General features: G+C 38.1%; 1 protein-coding gene and 1 pseudogene across 11 annotated transcripts in view; both read right to left on the bottom strand.

Annotated features, from left to right (window-relative positions):
* Positions 1–13,026, bottom strand: part of FAM135A (family with sequence similarity 135 member A) — a 123,575-nt gene that overhangs the window by 2,430 nt on the left and 108,119 nt on the right. For all 10 annotated transcript variants that reach the window (XM_079939276.1, XM_079939274.1, XM_079939280.1 and 7 more), the window contains one exon: positions 5,442–5,555. In XM_079939276.1, coding sequence (XP_079795402.1) covers positions 5,442–5,555 — 114 coding nt within the window. The remainder of the gene's footprint in view (positions 1–5,441; positions 5,556–13,026) is intronic.
* On the bottom strand, positions 4,034–5,128 carry LOC307195663 (homocysteine-responsive endoplasmic reticulum-resident ubiquitin-like domain member 2 protein; annotated as a pseudogene). The gene is made up of 2 exons: positions 5,106–5,128; positions 4,034–4,995 (listed from the first exon to the last, which is right to left on the bottom strand). The product of its transcript is annotated as a homocysteine-responsive endoplasmic reticulum-resident ubiquitin-like domain member 2 protein (transcript).

Genomic DNA, 13,026 nt, shown 5'->3' with positions numbered 1-13,026 from the left:
TGTGCTTAAAAGAGGGATCAATAGAATATAGATTTCATAGAAAACGGTTTTTAAAAATTATTTATTTCTTTTTTTAATTGAAGTATAGTTGATTTACAATATTATATTAGTTTCAGGTGTACAAACATATTGATTCAATATTTTTATAGATTATACTCCATTTAAATTTATTATAAAATATTGGCTCTATTCCCTGTGCTGTACAATATATCCTTGTAGCTTATTTATTTTACACATAGTAGTTTGTATCTCTTCTTGTTTTAAAATTTTATTTATTTTTGGCCGCATTGGGTCTTCATGGTTGAAAGCGGGCTTTCTCTAGCTGTGGCGAGCAGGGGCTACTCTTCGATGCAGTGCGTGGGCTTCTCATGTTGCGGAGCACGTTCTCTAAGGCATGAGGGCTTCAATAGTTGTGGTGCGTGGGCTCAGTAGTTGTGGCGCGTGGGCTCAGTAGTTGTGGCTTGCAGGCTCTAGAGCGCAGGCTTAGTAGTTGTGGCGCACGGGCTTAGTTGCTCCATGGCACACGGGATCTTCCCGGACCAGGGATCGAACCCGTGTCCCCTGCATTGTCAGGCGGATTCTTAACCACTGTGCCACCAGGGAAGTCCCAGTAGTTTGTATCCCTTAATCTCCTATCCCTATCTTGCCCCTCCCCCATCCCTCTTCCCACTGGGAACCACTAGTTTGTTCTCTGTATCTGTGAGTCTGTTTCTGTTTCATTATATTTGTTTGTTTGCTTTATTTTTTAGAATCCACCTATAAGGGATATCATACAGTATTTGTCTTTCTCTGTCTGACTTATTTCACTAAGCATAATGCCCTCCAGGTCCATCCATGTTGCTGAAAATGGCAATATTCCATTCTCTTTTATGGCTGAGTAGTATTCCATTATGTGGATACACATCTTCTTTGTCCATTCATCAGCTGACGGACACTCAGGTTGCTCTGATGTCTTGGCTACTATAAACAATGCTGCTATGAATACTGGAGTACACATAAGTTTTGGAATTAGTATTTTCTTTGGCTATATGCCCAGAAGTGGAATTGATGGATCACATGGTAGTTCTATAATGTTTAAAATTTTTTGAAACTCCATACTGTTTGTCACAATGGCTGCACCAGTTTACATTCCCACTACAAATGTACGAGGGTTCCCTTTTCTCTACATTCTCACCAGTATGTGTTATTGTGATCTTAATTTGCATTTCCCTGATGATTAGTGATGTTGAGCAGCTTTTCATGTGCCTGCTAGCCTCTGTATGTCTTCTTTGGAAAAATGTCTATTTAGGTCTTCCGCCCATTTTATAATCTGTTTGTTCATTTTTTTGATGTTGAGTTGCATGAACTGTTTACATATTTTGCCTTACTGGTCATATCATCTGCAAATATTCTCTCCCATTCAGTAGGTTGTCTTTTTGTTTTGTGGATGGTTTCCTTTGCTGTGCAAAAGCTTTCACACTGAAAACTTTATTTAGGTCCCATTTGTTTATTTTGGCTTTTGTTTCCATTGCCTGAGGAGACAGATGCAAATATTGCTATGACTTATGCCAAAGAGTGTTCTGCCTATGTTTTCTTGTAAGAGTTTTATGGCTTCTGTTCTTACATTTAGATCTTTAATACATTTTGAGTCTAATTTTTTTATATGGTGTGAGGAAATGTTCTAATTTCATCTTTTTACATGTAGTTGTCCAGTTTTCCCAGCAGCATTTATTGAAGAGACTATCTTTTCCCCATTGTGTGTTTTTGCCTCTTTTGTCATCGATTAATTGACCACAGGTGCGTGGGTTTATTTCTGGGGTCTTTATTCTGTTCCATTGATCTATGTGGCTGTGTCTGTGCCAATACCATGCTGTTTTGATGACTGCAGTTTTATAGTATAGTCTGAAGTCAAGGAGTGTGATTGTCCAGATTTCTTCTTTTTTTCTCAAGATTGCTTTGGCTATTTGGGATCTTTTTTGGTTCCATATAAATTTTAGGATTATTTGTTCTAGTTCTGTGAAAAATGCCATTGGTATATTGATAAGGATTGCTCTGAACCTGTAAATTGCCTTGGGGAGTATGGACATTTTAACAATATTAATTTTTCCAATCCATGAACATGGACATTTTTTCATTTCTTTGTATCATCTTCAATTTCCTTCATCAATATTTCATAGTTTTCAGAGCATAGGTCTTTCATCTCCTTGGTTAAGTTTATTCCCTAGGTATTTTATTGTTTTTCATGCGATTTTAAACAGGATTCTTTTTTTTGCTTTGTCTTTATCATAGTTCATTAGTACATAGAAAAGCAAATAGTATCATGCCATCCGCAAACAGTGACAGTTTTACTTCTCCCCTTCCAATTTGGATGACTTTTATTTATCTTTCTGTCTGATTGCTGTGGGTAGGACTTCCAATGCTATTTGAATAAAAGTAATGATAGTGGACATCCTTGGTTTGTTCCTGATCTTAGAGGAAATGCTGTCAGCTTTTCACCATTTAGTATGAAGTTAGCTATGGGTTTGTCATAAATGGCCTTTATTGTATTGAGGTAGGTTCCCTCTATACCCACTGTGATGAGAGTTTTTATCATGAATGGCTGTTGAATTTTGTCAAATGCTTTTTCGGCATCTATTTTTTTTTTTTTTGTGGTACGCGGGCCTCTTACTGTTGTGGCCTCTCCCGTTGCGGAGCACAGGCTCCGGACGCGCAGGATCAGCGGCCATGGTTCACAGGCCCAGCCGCTCCGCAGCACGTGGGATCTTCCCGGACCGGGGCATGAGCCCGCGTCCCCTGCATCGGCAGGCGGACTCTCAACCACTGCGCCACCAGGGAAGCCCTCGGCATCTATTTTTTAAAAAATATTTATTTGGCTGTGCTGGGTCTTAGTTACGGCATGTGTGATCTTCAGTTGCAGCATGCAAACTCTTAGTTGCAGCCATGTGGGATCTAGTTCCCTCACCAGGAATCAAACCCAGGTCCCCTGCATTGGGAGCGTGGAATCTTAGCCACTGGACCACCTGGGAAGTCCCTTTCGGCATCTATTGAGATGATCATGTGATTTTTATCCTTTGTTTTGTTAGTGTGTTGTATCACATCAACTGATTTGCAGATACTGAACCATCCTTGCATCCCTGGGATAAATCCCACTTTTGGTGTATGATCCCTTTAATGCGTTGTTGAATTTGGTTTGCTAATATTTTGTTGAGGATTTTTGCTTCTATGTTCATCAATGATACTGGCTTATAATTTTCTTTTTTTGTGGTGCCTTTGCTTGGTTTTGGTATCAGGGTGATGCTGGCATTGTAGAATAATGTAAGTCTTTCTTCATCTTCAATTTTTAGAATAGTTTGAGGATAGTTGTTATCTCTCTTCAAATTTTTGGTAGAATTCACCAGTGAATCTGTGTGGTCCTGCACTGTTGTTTGTTGGGAGGGTTTTTTTTTTTTTCTGATTAAACTTCATTACTGGTAATCATATGTTCATATTTTCTATTTCTTCCTGATTCAGTCTTCGGAGATTTTACATTTCTAGAAATGTATTAATTTCTTCTAGGTTGTCCATTTGATTGGTGTTTATTTTTTCATAATTGACCTTTTATTTTAAAAAATTACAGGGAGCAATTTCCAGAATCTTATTTTATAAAAGTCCTGCCTATATCCAACATTTTATATCACTATTAATTCCATTGAAGAGCTGCCTTTTTTTTTTCAAGGTACTAATTCCAATTGATGGGATACATGCCCTTAAATAGAAAGTTTCCATTTATTCAAATGTCAAAATTAAGATTATTGAGAAGTTTATTGCTTTATGGCTGGGCAAGATGCTACTAGCACATTTTAGGTAAATAATATTCTTTGTTAAAAACTATGAGGTCATTCTGTTTAAAACTCTCAGTATAATTCACAGAAAATAGATATATTTATTCAAATTATACATTGAAGGGCTGAGATATTAGCCATAGACATTTATACGTGAAGCAGCTCTTTAAAGAAGACACACAAACAGGTCTTTCTTAGTATAATATACATAATTGAAATTAATAAAACCTGGAAGACCAATATTATGCTATGTTCTGTTAAGGTCTTGAAAAAAAAATCACACATTTAGTAGTCCATTTGCTTCTCATATGAATGAGAAGCTTTAAGGAAAAAAAACACCTCTATACATGATGATGAAAGTAAACAATGTTTTGAAACTGCACTGTTATTTAAAACACTTTCCTAAATTCAGACCCTCCTTTGCAGCCGGCACAATTTTTCAGGTCTAATTGGCAACCTGGGGAGGCCCCTCTAGTATTCGTGAAGTAAAGAAGGTGGTGATAAAAGACCAAGCTGCTGCCATTAATCCAGGCCTTTGAATTGCACTGGCATCTTCACCTGCATCTTCTCCACTCTCATCTTCAAGCCCATCATCCATAAGACGCTCCATTTCTTCAAGTTCTAGATTGTTTGCATTCTGCACATCATTGTTGACTTCGGCATTATTATTGGGAGCCTGTTGCTGACCTCCTTCTTGCCTAAAATGAAACCATCCAGCTCGGTGTAAACCAGTAGCATGGCTCCCATTACCATGATAAACCGACTAAAAGAGGAATAGAAGTACACAATGCTAGGGAGAACGGCAGCTTGTGAGAACGTGTACATCCAGTCTAGCCAGTCTCGACTGAAGTCTTCTTCGTTTAGCACTGGACCTCCCTGTGCATTCATCTGAACATTCTCATCCATGGGTCGATTTTCTTGGGTCACTAGGTTTGGAGCTGATGAGGGTTCTTCTCCAGGAACATGTGCCACATTTAGAGGCTGTGAAGTAGCAGGCTGGTCTGCGGTGGCATTTGATGTGGCCTGAGCTGAAACTGCAGCTTGATATTGCATATAATACTCATGCGTATACATCTGTTGCCACCACAGCATCTGCAGTGGGCTGAAAGTGGGATACCCTGGGAATCCAGCCGGAACAGCCTGCCCAGGAACCTGGTTGTCTACATTTCCTTGCATTACATATGGGAACTGATGACTAGTAATCTCTTACGATACTTGTATTTTTGTGGCGTCAGACATTGTACTATTCCTCTTTCATTTCTTGATGAGTCCGCTCGCTGCCATCTTTGACTAAAAGTAAAGTACAGCCGAACATGCAGCATGACCATTACTGCAACCACCAATTCCAATAATCCGGAGGAAATTAAAGCATGGATTACTTTTGAGGCAATAAAACGGAGAAGCATTGGTAATTAGATGAGAAAAAGATTTCAAAAGAACAACTACTGTGTCATTGGCCAAAACATCTTACACAGCAAAAGAAAAGAAAGGAAGGATAGCTGTTACTATCAGCGGGTGTAAAAGGAAGTCGAAGGAAAGAGAGGACAACAAAAAGAAGGGAGAAGACAACTGCAAGAAAACTTTGGGAGAAACTCATGTGTAGACGTAGCTCTTTGAAATACTTCTAATATACTTTGTTACCTGACTGTTTGTCCTTTAAAGCTGTCTTGCACATTTCAATGCGGGCAGAATGATAAGGAACATAGCGATCCTGCAGAGAGCCCACTAGTACAACATTTTTGAAATAGTGAAGCCCTGTGAAGAAAAAATACTGAGTTACAGTGCAATAATTAATTAGATTTGAAATAACTTATTAGCATCATATTAAGTGGCCATAAACTTTATTTCCTTGGTAGTACTAAGTTTATGCCTTTTAAAATAACTGATGAATTCTTTCTCCAAATTTCTATACATTCTCTACCAAAATCCCCAGCTTCCTTATATGTAGTTTATGTGCTGATATGAGAAATGTGTGTTTGCACTGAGTGAGAGCAAGGATTGTGGTCTTGGGGGTTAGGGGGAGACTGGATGTGGTTGGCTAAAATTCTATAACAAGTGTTTCATGACGCTTTTACTTTCCAAAGGATATTCATCAATATTTAGGATTATTCCCCAAAGGAACATATATTCTTCCATAAAAACAAACAAAACACCCTATTTAAATCCTTTAAAGCTGACTTTTTACTTTAGGTTTTCATTTGACTGTTGCCTAATATTACTTATATTTTCTCCTTATTTAAGCATGATGTCAAGAGGATAAACACTTCGATTTTTCCAATAAAAATAACGATTTTTTTGTGAACCATCCAACAGACTTTTGTCAGGTCTATTTTGTTTTTTTTTAATTTTTCAGTAAACTACGTGAATTTAGGACTTGTGTCCTTGGGGTACTTTGCTAAATAACTCACTTAAGTACTGAAACCACATTCTTGACCCCTTTAATACCGATAATGTTCTAATTACAGTAATGTACTATTTGGCTCAGACTAGTATATACAAAATCAAAATTTTATATGATAATTAAATAAGATACAAATCAATAATAGTGACACATTAGAATTGTGTGTGCAGTACAGAGAATTTTGTTCTGGAATGTTCCAGAATAAAACTTTGATACTCTTATGTGCACTGAAATTCAGACTCTTAGAGACAGGTCAATTGTGGGGACTGCTGTGAATCCAGAATATAGGAAGCCTTTGTAGAAGCTCCCTGTCTTTCCTGGAACTTAAGGATCCTAATGATGGGAAGAGCTTAGACTGACACATAGCCAGGTGAAAGAGTATATACCCTCTGTGTCAAATATAACGTATCCCTCCTTTTCCCAATGAGAAGATACTACTTTGTGGCCACTTGAATATATAAAATTCTAGAGATATAAGTGAAATAAGAGAATGTCTATAACAGGAATTAACTCAGTTGAACACACACGTTTAAAATATTTTAGAAAGTTTAAGAAAACTTGATCTTTTCCCCTTCATTTTCACATTTCACGAGACAAAGTCATCCCCTTTTGGCATCACGTGATGACAGTCTTCATTGGTGCTACTTTGGGAAATGTCTGTGTGTCCTAGAGCAGAGGTCTGTGAACTGGTATACACTTACCCCCAGGGGTAATTTAAGACTCTCCGTGGTGTAGATGGGCATTTACAGCTCTAAGATAATTGATTTCCAGATCCCAACTTCATACGAACACTTTTCTACAAATGACTTTTCCTTCTCCTACTTTACAAGGGAAAGACATTTCTCCAATCTATTTCAGATCTTCTTATGGTATATGGCCCTGCGGTATAAAATCTCTGGGAGAACCAAGCAAAATATGAACGAAGTCTTCCTCTTCCGAAAAGTAAGTCTGATGTTACCGACTGTCTGACAATAAGAAATGGCTGTGCCCGTTAGATCTTATGGCACATATTTTCCATAAATTAAATGAGCTAAGTCTGTGACTCCAGCTGAATATAGTAAAAATATACTATCTCATATGCCAGAAAATACATCCTTTGCAGCTATTTAAAATTATAGAAAACAGTTTTAGGTGTCACCATAAAATTATACAAGGGGATACAAACTCTTCCAAAATTCTTTTGAGGGGTAAACAAGCCAAAAATGTGAAAGCCACGGTCGTATGGTACTTCTTCACTTCTAACCCAGTTATTTTAGGTACTGTACTTTCTGAATCTCTAAGTATAATGCTGTTAAATGAAATTTTATCCCGAACTGCATGAAACCAGCCATGTAACAGCACAGTTGGCTCCTTCTTTTATCTAAAAGGTGTTTATGTGTGTCCTCCATAAAGGCGACCACACTGCACATCTCCGGGGGGGCATCACTCCCATCACATCGACAGGAATGATACTGCACAGCCGGTGGCAGCCTTGCTCAGTAACGGTCACCTCTATACTTCTCCGGAAACCACCAGCATCTTCTATGTCCCCCTCTGTCTTACCTTATGGCTTTCCTGTCTCACTGGGCACACGGAAGCGTCAGAAGGAGCTTCCGCAGACTCTACCTTAACACAAAACCCACCTCCCGCATCTGTACCTTCTCGCTCTGCCCACCCCTGCCTCAGGCCGGCCCTTGCACTAGTGCACTAGGTCCCACTCCTTCTTCCTGTCTGCTTAAGGGCATGCCTCTAGTTGCTGTCCCATCCTTCTCTCGCATCAACAGTTTTCTCTTCTGGATGGATCATTCTTATCAGGATGGAAAATATTACAGTATTATACTTCCCATCTTAAAAAAAAAATCAGTCTCTCAATGAATCTGTCCTTGGGCTTTATTCTCCCCTCCAATTACCTCCCCGCCCCCTCCCCCCATTTCTCGGCACTGCTCTATTTCTATAGTTTACATTATAAGAGTAATAGCCATTACCTTAAAAATTAAATATACTTTTCAAAATAATTCGCGGAGATTCTGTTGTGCTTCTACAGAGAAATGGCACTCAGGCTGAGAATCACTGCTTTAGACCAAGACCCTGGAGAGGAGTACCCATGTCTCCCCAGGTTCAGGCAGCTCGGTGGAGACGAAGCATGCAAACCAACAAAGGGAGAGAAGGGGATGTCCAAGAAACCCTTTAACTCTCAGATTCCATGATGATAAAACAGATACAATCACAGATTCTGACAGTGACATAGATACAAGATATTGTCATATTTTTAAACGTGATTCCCAAGATAGCACTGTACTTTAAAAATGCATTTTAAACTTAGTAATTATTTTAATAATACTTTTTCAACAACAATGTATTATTACTAGTACTGTGCTTCTGTATGGAAGGTTTGCTTTTTGTATTAGCCAAGAACCAAGTCAAACAGACTCTGACCCTTTTTTGAGTCTTCTGGTTTCCATTCCTGTGTAGCAGTGCTGGCTAGAGAGGGCAGAGACTCAAAGAGAAACATGGTAGCCCCCGAGGCGCAGTGCTGGTGGGAATCATGGCAGCACTTCATCCGAGCTGAAGCCCAGCTGATGACAAGGTCTGAGGTGTGTATTTGGGGGAGCCTTGTACTGTAGGTTCATCCTCTCTGCACCTGCACTGATTCTACCTGCTCAGAGATGGTCTCGTCCACTGGCCCTCGGGTTAGCACTTCACTCAGCCCAAGGTGACTCATTCTCGGTTGAAAAGTTACCTGTAACTTGGGAAAGTAACACGATTTCCCCATCTATAGAATGAGACAGTTTAACTGGAAAAGTTTCTAAATATTTTAGTTATTTTTCAGGATTGCTAAGAAAAAGATTAAAGTAAATGTTCAGTATTTTTCTGGACTGCACAATTACATGGTTTACGTATGAACGAACACCGTAACGGTAACTTTCACCTTCATTATCTCAGTCTTCCTGATATATGTATATATATATATTTTTTTTTTTTGCAGTACGCGGGCCTCTCACTGTTGTGGCCTCTCCCGTTGCGGAGCACAGGCTCCGGACGCGCAGGCCCAGCGGCCATAGCTCACGGGCCCAGCCGCTCTGCGGCATGTGGGATCTTCCCGGACCAGGGCACGAACCCCTGTCCCCTGCATTGGCAGGCGGGCTCTCAACCACTGCGCCACCAGGGAAGCCCTTCCTGATATTTTTGGCTGCTCATTTTTTTTCTGAAAAATTTAATGAGTTTTAAAGCAATTCATATTGACTCATCTCTGGTTACTTTCTGGAACTGGCAAAAATAGCAGTTCTGCACTGGTGGCTTTGCACTCCAGGGAACATTTAGCAGTGTCTGGAGACAACGCTGCTTCTCACAAGCAGGGGGTGGGGTATGTGAGGTGCTAATGGGTGTGTGCTCTACTGGCATTTAGTGGGTAGAGGCCAGGGATGCTGCTAAATATTCTACAACGCACAGGACAGATCCTGACAACACAGAATATCCAGCCTAGAACGTCAAAGTGCTGAGGCTGAGAAACCCTGTGCTTTCTAAATGGACATAGTCTACTCAATATTAAACTATTCTTATTTTTACTCATTTATTTTAAATACATTTGAAAGAATTTGCTTCCTAAAATAATGTAAGCTGCTGCTGATGCTTTCCTACACTTTCAGAAACAAAATACAAATGTTAATTACAAATCAAGTGATACCTATTACTAAACACCTCTGTAATCTGCTGGAAGAAAAGATTGTCTTGTACCATAGTAGCACAGCAGGAGACTTCTTTAATTGTTATATTTTATTTGTCAGAATTCAACAACTGGTTAAGAGATTCTAAGCAGATGTTTTTAGGAAGATCTTAAAATGAGGATACTTTGTTCTTGAAATTCCAACAATGGGTAGATTGTTCTTTGGCTCTTTTTGAGCCCTCACCAAGGAATACAGGAGAGCCCCTGAGCCTTCTCTCTATGTAATCTTGACTACTCAGCACTGCTGTCACCTCATCTAGGTACAGTATACTGTTTACCTTCCACGTTGCTCTAGGTTCCTTCATCTTTCTTTCCCTTGATATTCAATGAGGACATGCTAGCATGCTGCAACTATATTGTGTAAATTATTGATATATTCTATCAGCAATCTGTAGGATGCTACAGGTTTTTTAGTTAAAATTAAAAGCTGCTATAAAATTTAATCATTGTTATCATATGATATTGCTTATATGTGGCATCTAAAAAAAAGGGTACAAATGAACTTATCTATAAAGCAGAAATAGAGTTACAGATGTAGAAAACAAACTTACGGTTACTGGGGGGAAGGGGAGGAGGGATAAATTGGAAGATTGGGATTGACATATACACACTACTATGTATAAAACAGATAACTAATAAGGACCTACTGTATAGCACAGGGAACTCTACTCAATACTCTGTAATGGCCTATATGGGAAAAGAATCTAAAAAAAGAGTGGATATATGTACATGTATATCTGATTCACTTTGGTGTACACCTGAAACTAACACAACACTGTAAATCAACTAGAGTGCAATACAAATTTTTAAAAATTTAATCATTGTTTATAATTGTAATGCCTTAATCAAAAAAGATAATTTCCTTTTAAACGTAACATTTCTGTAGCCCTCTACAATATCTATTCTGTTCACAAAACAACAAAGGCAATTCACACTTAATAAATACCTGATTTTTACAAAAAGATAACATTTCTTAATTGCTTTAGAAATCACTCAAATTACTTCAGGCTTTTAAATGCTTAATTTTAAAATAATGAATAGCTTTTGATTAAGGAACGCTATTAACCAATGATATGTTGCAGAGAAAAAGACTGTTTCAAAATGAAGACCCACAGGGGAGTCTTTGCTTAAATAAACAAGGGAAGAGGGTAGAAGGCTGGATTTTGCTTTAGACAGGTGATTTTATGCGTTCTCAAAAGAATAGGAAAATGGCCATTCAGAAGAAACAGAAGCAATAATTGGATCAGGGCATCAAAGACTTTATAGCTTTAGCAGAGTAAAATATAAAAGAACAGTTATCTCTAGGGCTCTTGATTGTTTAAAAATATCTGAGAATAGCAAACTGGCTACGTAAATTGGTTAAGTAAACACTGCTCTATGTTTTCCTGTTTTATTTACTTATGTTTCTGATGTGAACCCATATATTTCTACTTTGTGAATAAAGAATTTTATGTACATATACAGGTGTAGCAGTTTCCTAGGAATTGACTACTCATTTCTCATAATCCTTTAGATGATTAAAGAAAGGAAAAAAACAGCTCAGAGAGACCTGTTCCAACTCCCATGACAGTATTATAATTTTAAAATCAATTAATGAATATTTGTTAACATTTAAAACTACAATTAGGATAACCGTCTCAAGTTCTTGAAAGTATACGTCACTGGCTTAACACGACCTGGTCTGACCACGCATGATGGCTGTGGTACCAGCTTCTGGGCTGAGGCGGCGTCTGGCCACTCTGGGCATCTGTGTCCTCACACGCAAAGTGGGGCAATGGGGCTCCTACTTCATAAGGTTAAACACACTCACGTGTATGACATGCTTGGGTGGCACCTGGAATACGGTATGTGCCTTGTGTGTTGGCTATTATTTATTTCTATATTTAGTATTATTTAATGTACTAGTTATTATTAGAAAACATAGTATGCTTTCATGCTATGTTCCATAATAATACTAATTCAATTCAGGTGTATACTAATAAATTCATTTCTAGCTATAAGTAGAAATCTTAAAACACAAAAACAATTTTAATAAGTCATTTGAACAATTTTTATAGCTAGTAATATTGACAGTTCTGCTAAAAAAAAAACCTCCTAAAATAGATTTATGATGTTAACGTGACAGCAAATTTCTATAATCTATAATACTAATACTATTTTAGTTCAGGCACCTCTTCATTTAGAGCTATTTTTACCAACTAATATTTACTGAGTTTCGTGCTATTCAGACCATAATCATTTTACATGAATTATCCATTCAACCTTTAATGGTCTTGTGAGGAAGATACTATTATTCCCATTTTACCAGTGAAGAAACAGAATTACTTAATATTTAGATCAAGTAACCTTTATCAGTGTCTCAGCTAAAACTAGTATCTATGTGTGCCTTCAAAGTTTGTCTCTTAAACAGTGCTACACTGGTACAACCGGGGGGGGGGGGAGATGAAAGTCCTGCCATGCATTAAAAGGCAAATAATAAATTAATAACCTGTAAGGAAAAGTTTTAACTAATCCTTAAAAAATAACTCAAGTACAAAAGACCTACTCATATCTACTAATAATTATAAACTTAGTGATACAAGTATCTGTTCAGTCAGTTGGGAAATGCCATGAATTACAGAATTTTTACAGTAGCAGCACCGGTACAAACTCCATGGCTACTCACAATGCTATACACAGAGCTACACGTAATGGTTCTAGTCAGGGTAAGTTTTTCTCACATGAGAACTACGTGATGTATTTGATTTTGTAGGAATATCTTGTGGTTTTGTGAATCAAGTAGGTATTTCTGTGTACTGTAAATACCTTACTGTTGTTACTTTTTACCCTTAGAAACAAAATCCCAAAACTCCACCTACAAAAGAACTTTTCTTTCACTGATTCTAATAACAGGCGACACATGAAATAACCATTCCCAATTCTCTTTCTCATATTGACAGCAGTATTTAAGGCAGAATCTTGAAAAGGTTAAAACAAGACTCAAATGAAGTGGGCTGTATTCAATGACTAAATCTGTCTAGTGTTCGTATCAAATGTTTCAAGAGCAGGATGGAAGACATGATGAGAGGAATGAAGATGAAAAGTGGATTTAAAAGGCCAGGGCTTAAGTTTACAAGTTCAAG

Source organism: Stenella coeruleoalba, assembly GCF_951394435.1.
Source record: "Stenella coeruleoalba genome assembly, chromosome: 12".
NCBI classification, from domain to species: Eukaryota; Metazoa; Chordata; class Mammalia; order Artiodactyla; family Delphinidae; genus Stenella; species Stenella coeruleoalba.
The sequence above is the reverse complement of the archived record's forward strand: the minus strand, read 5'-3'. Positions and strand labels throughout refer to the sequence as shown.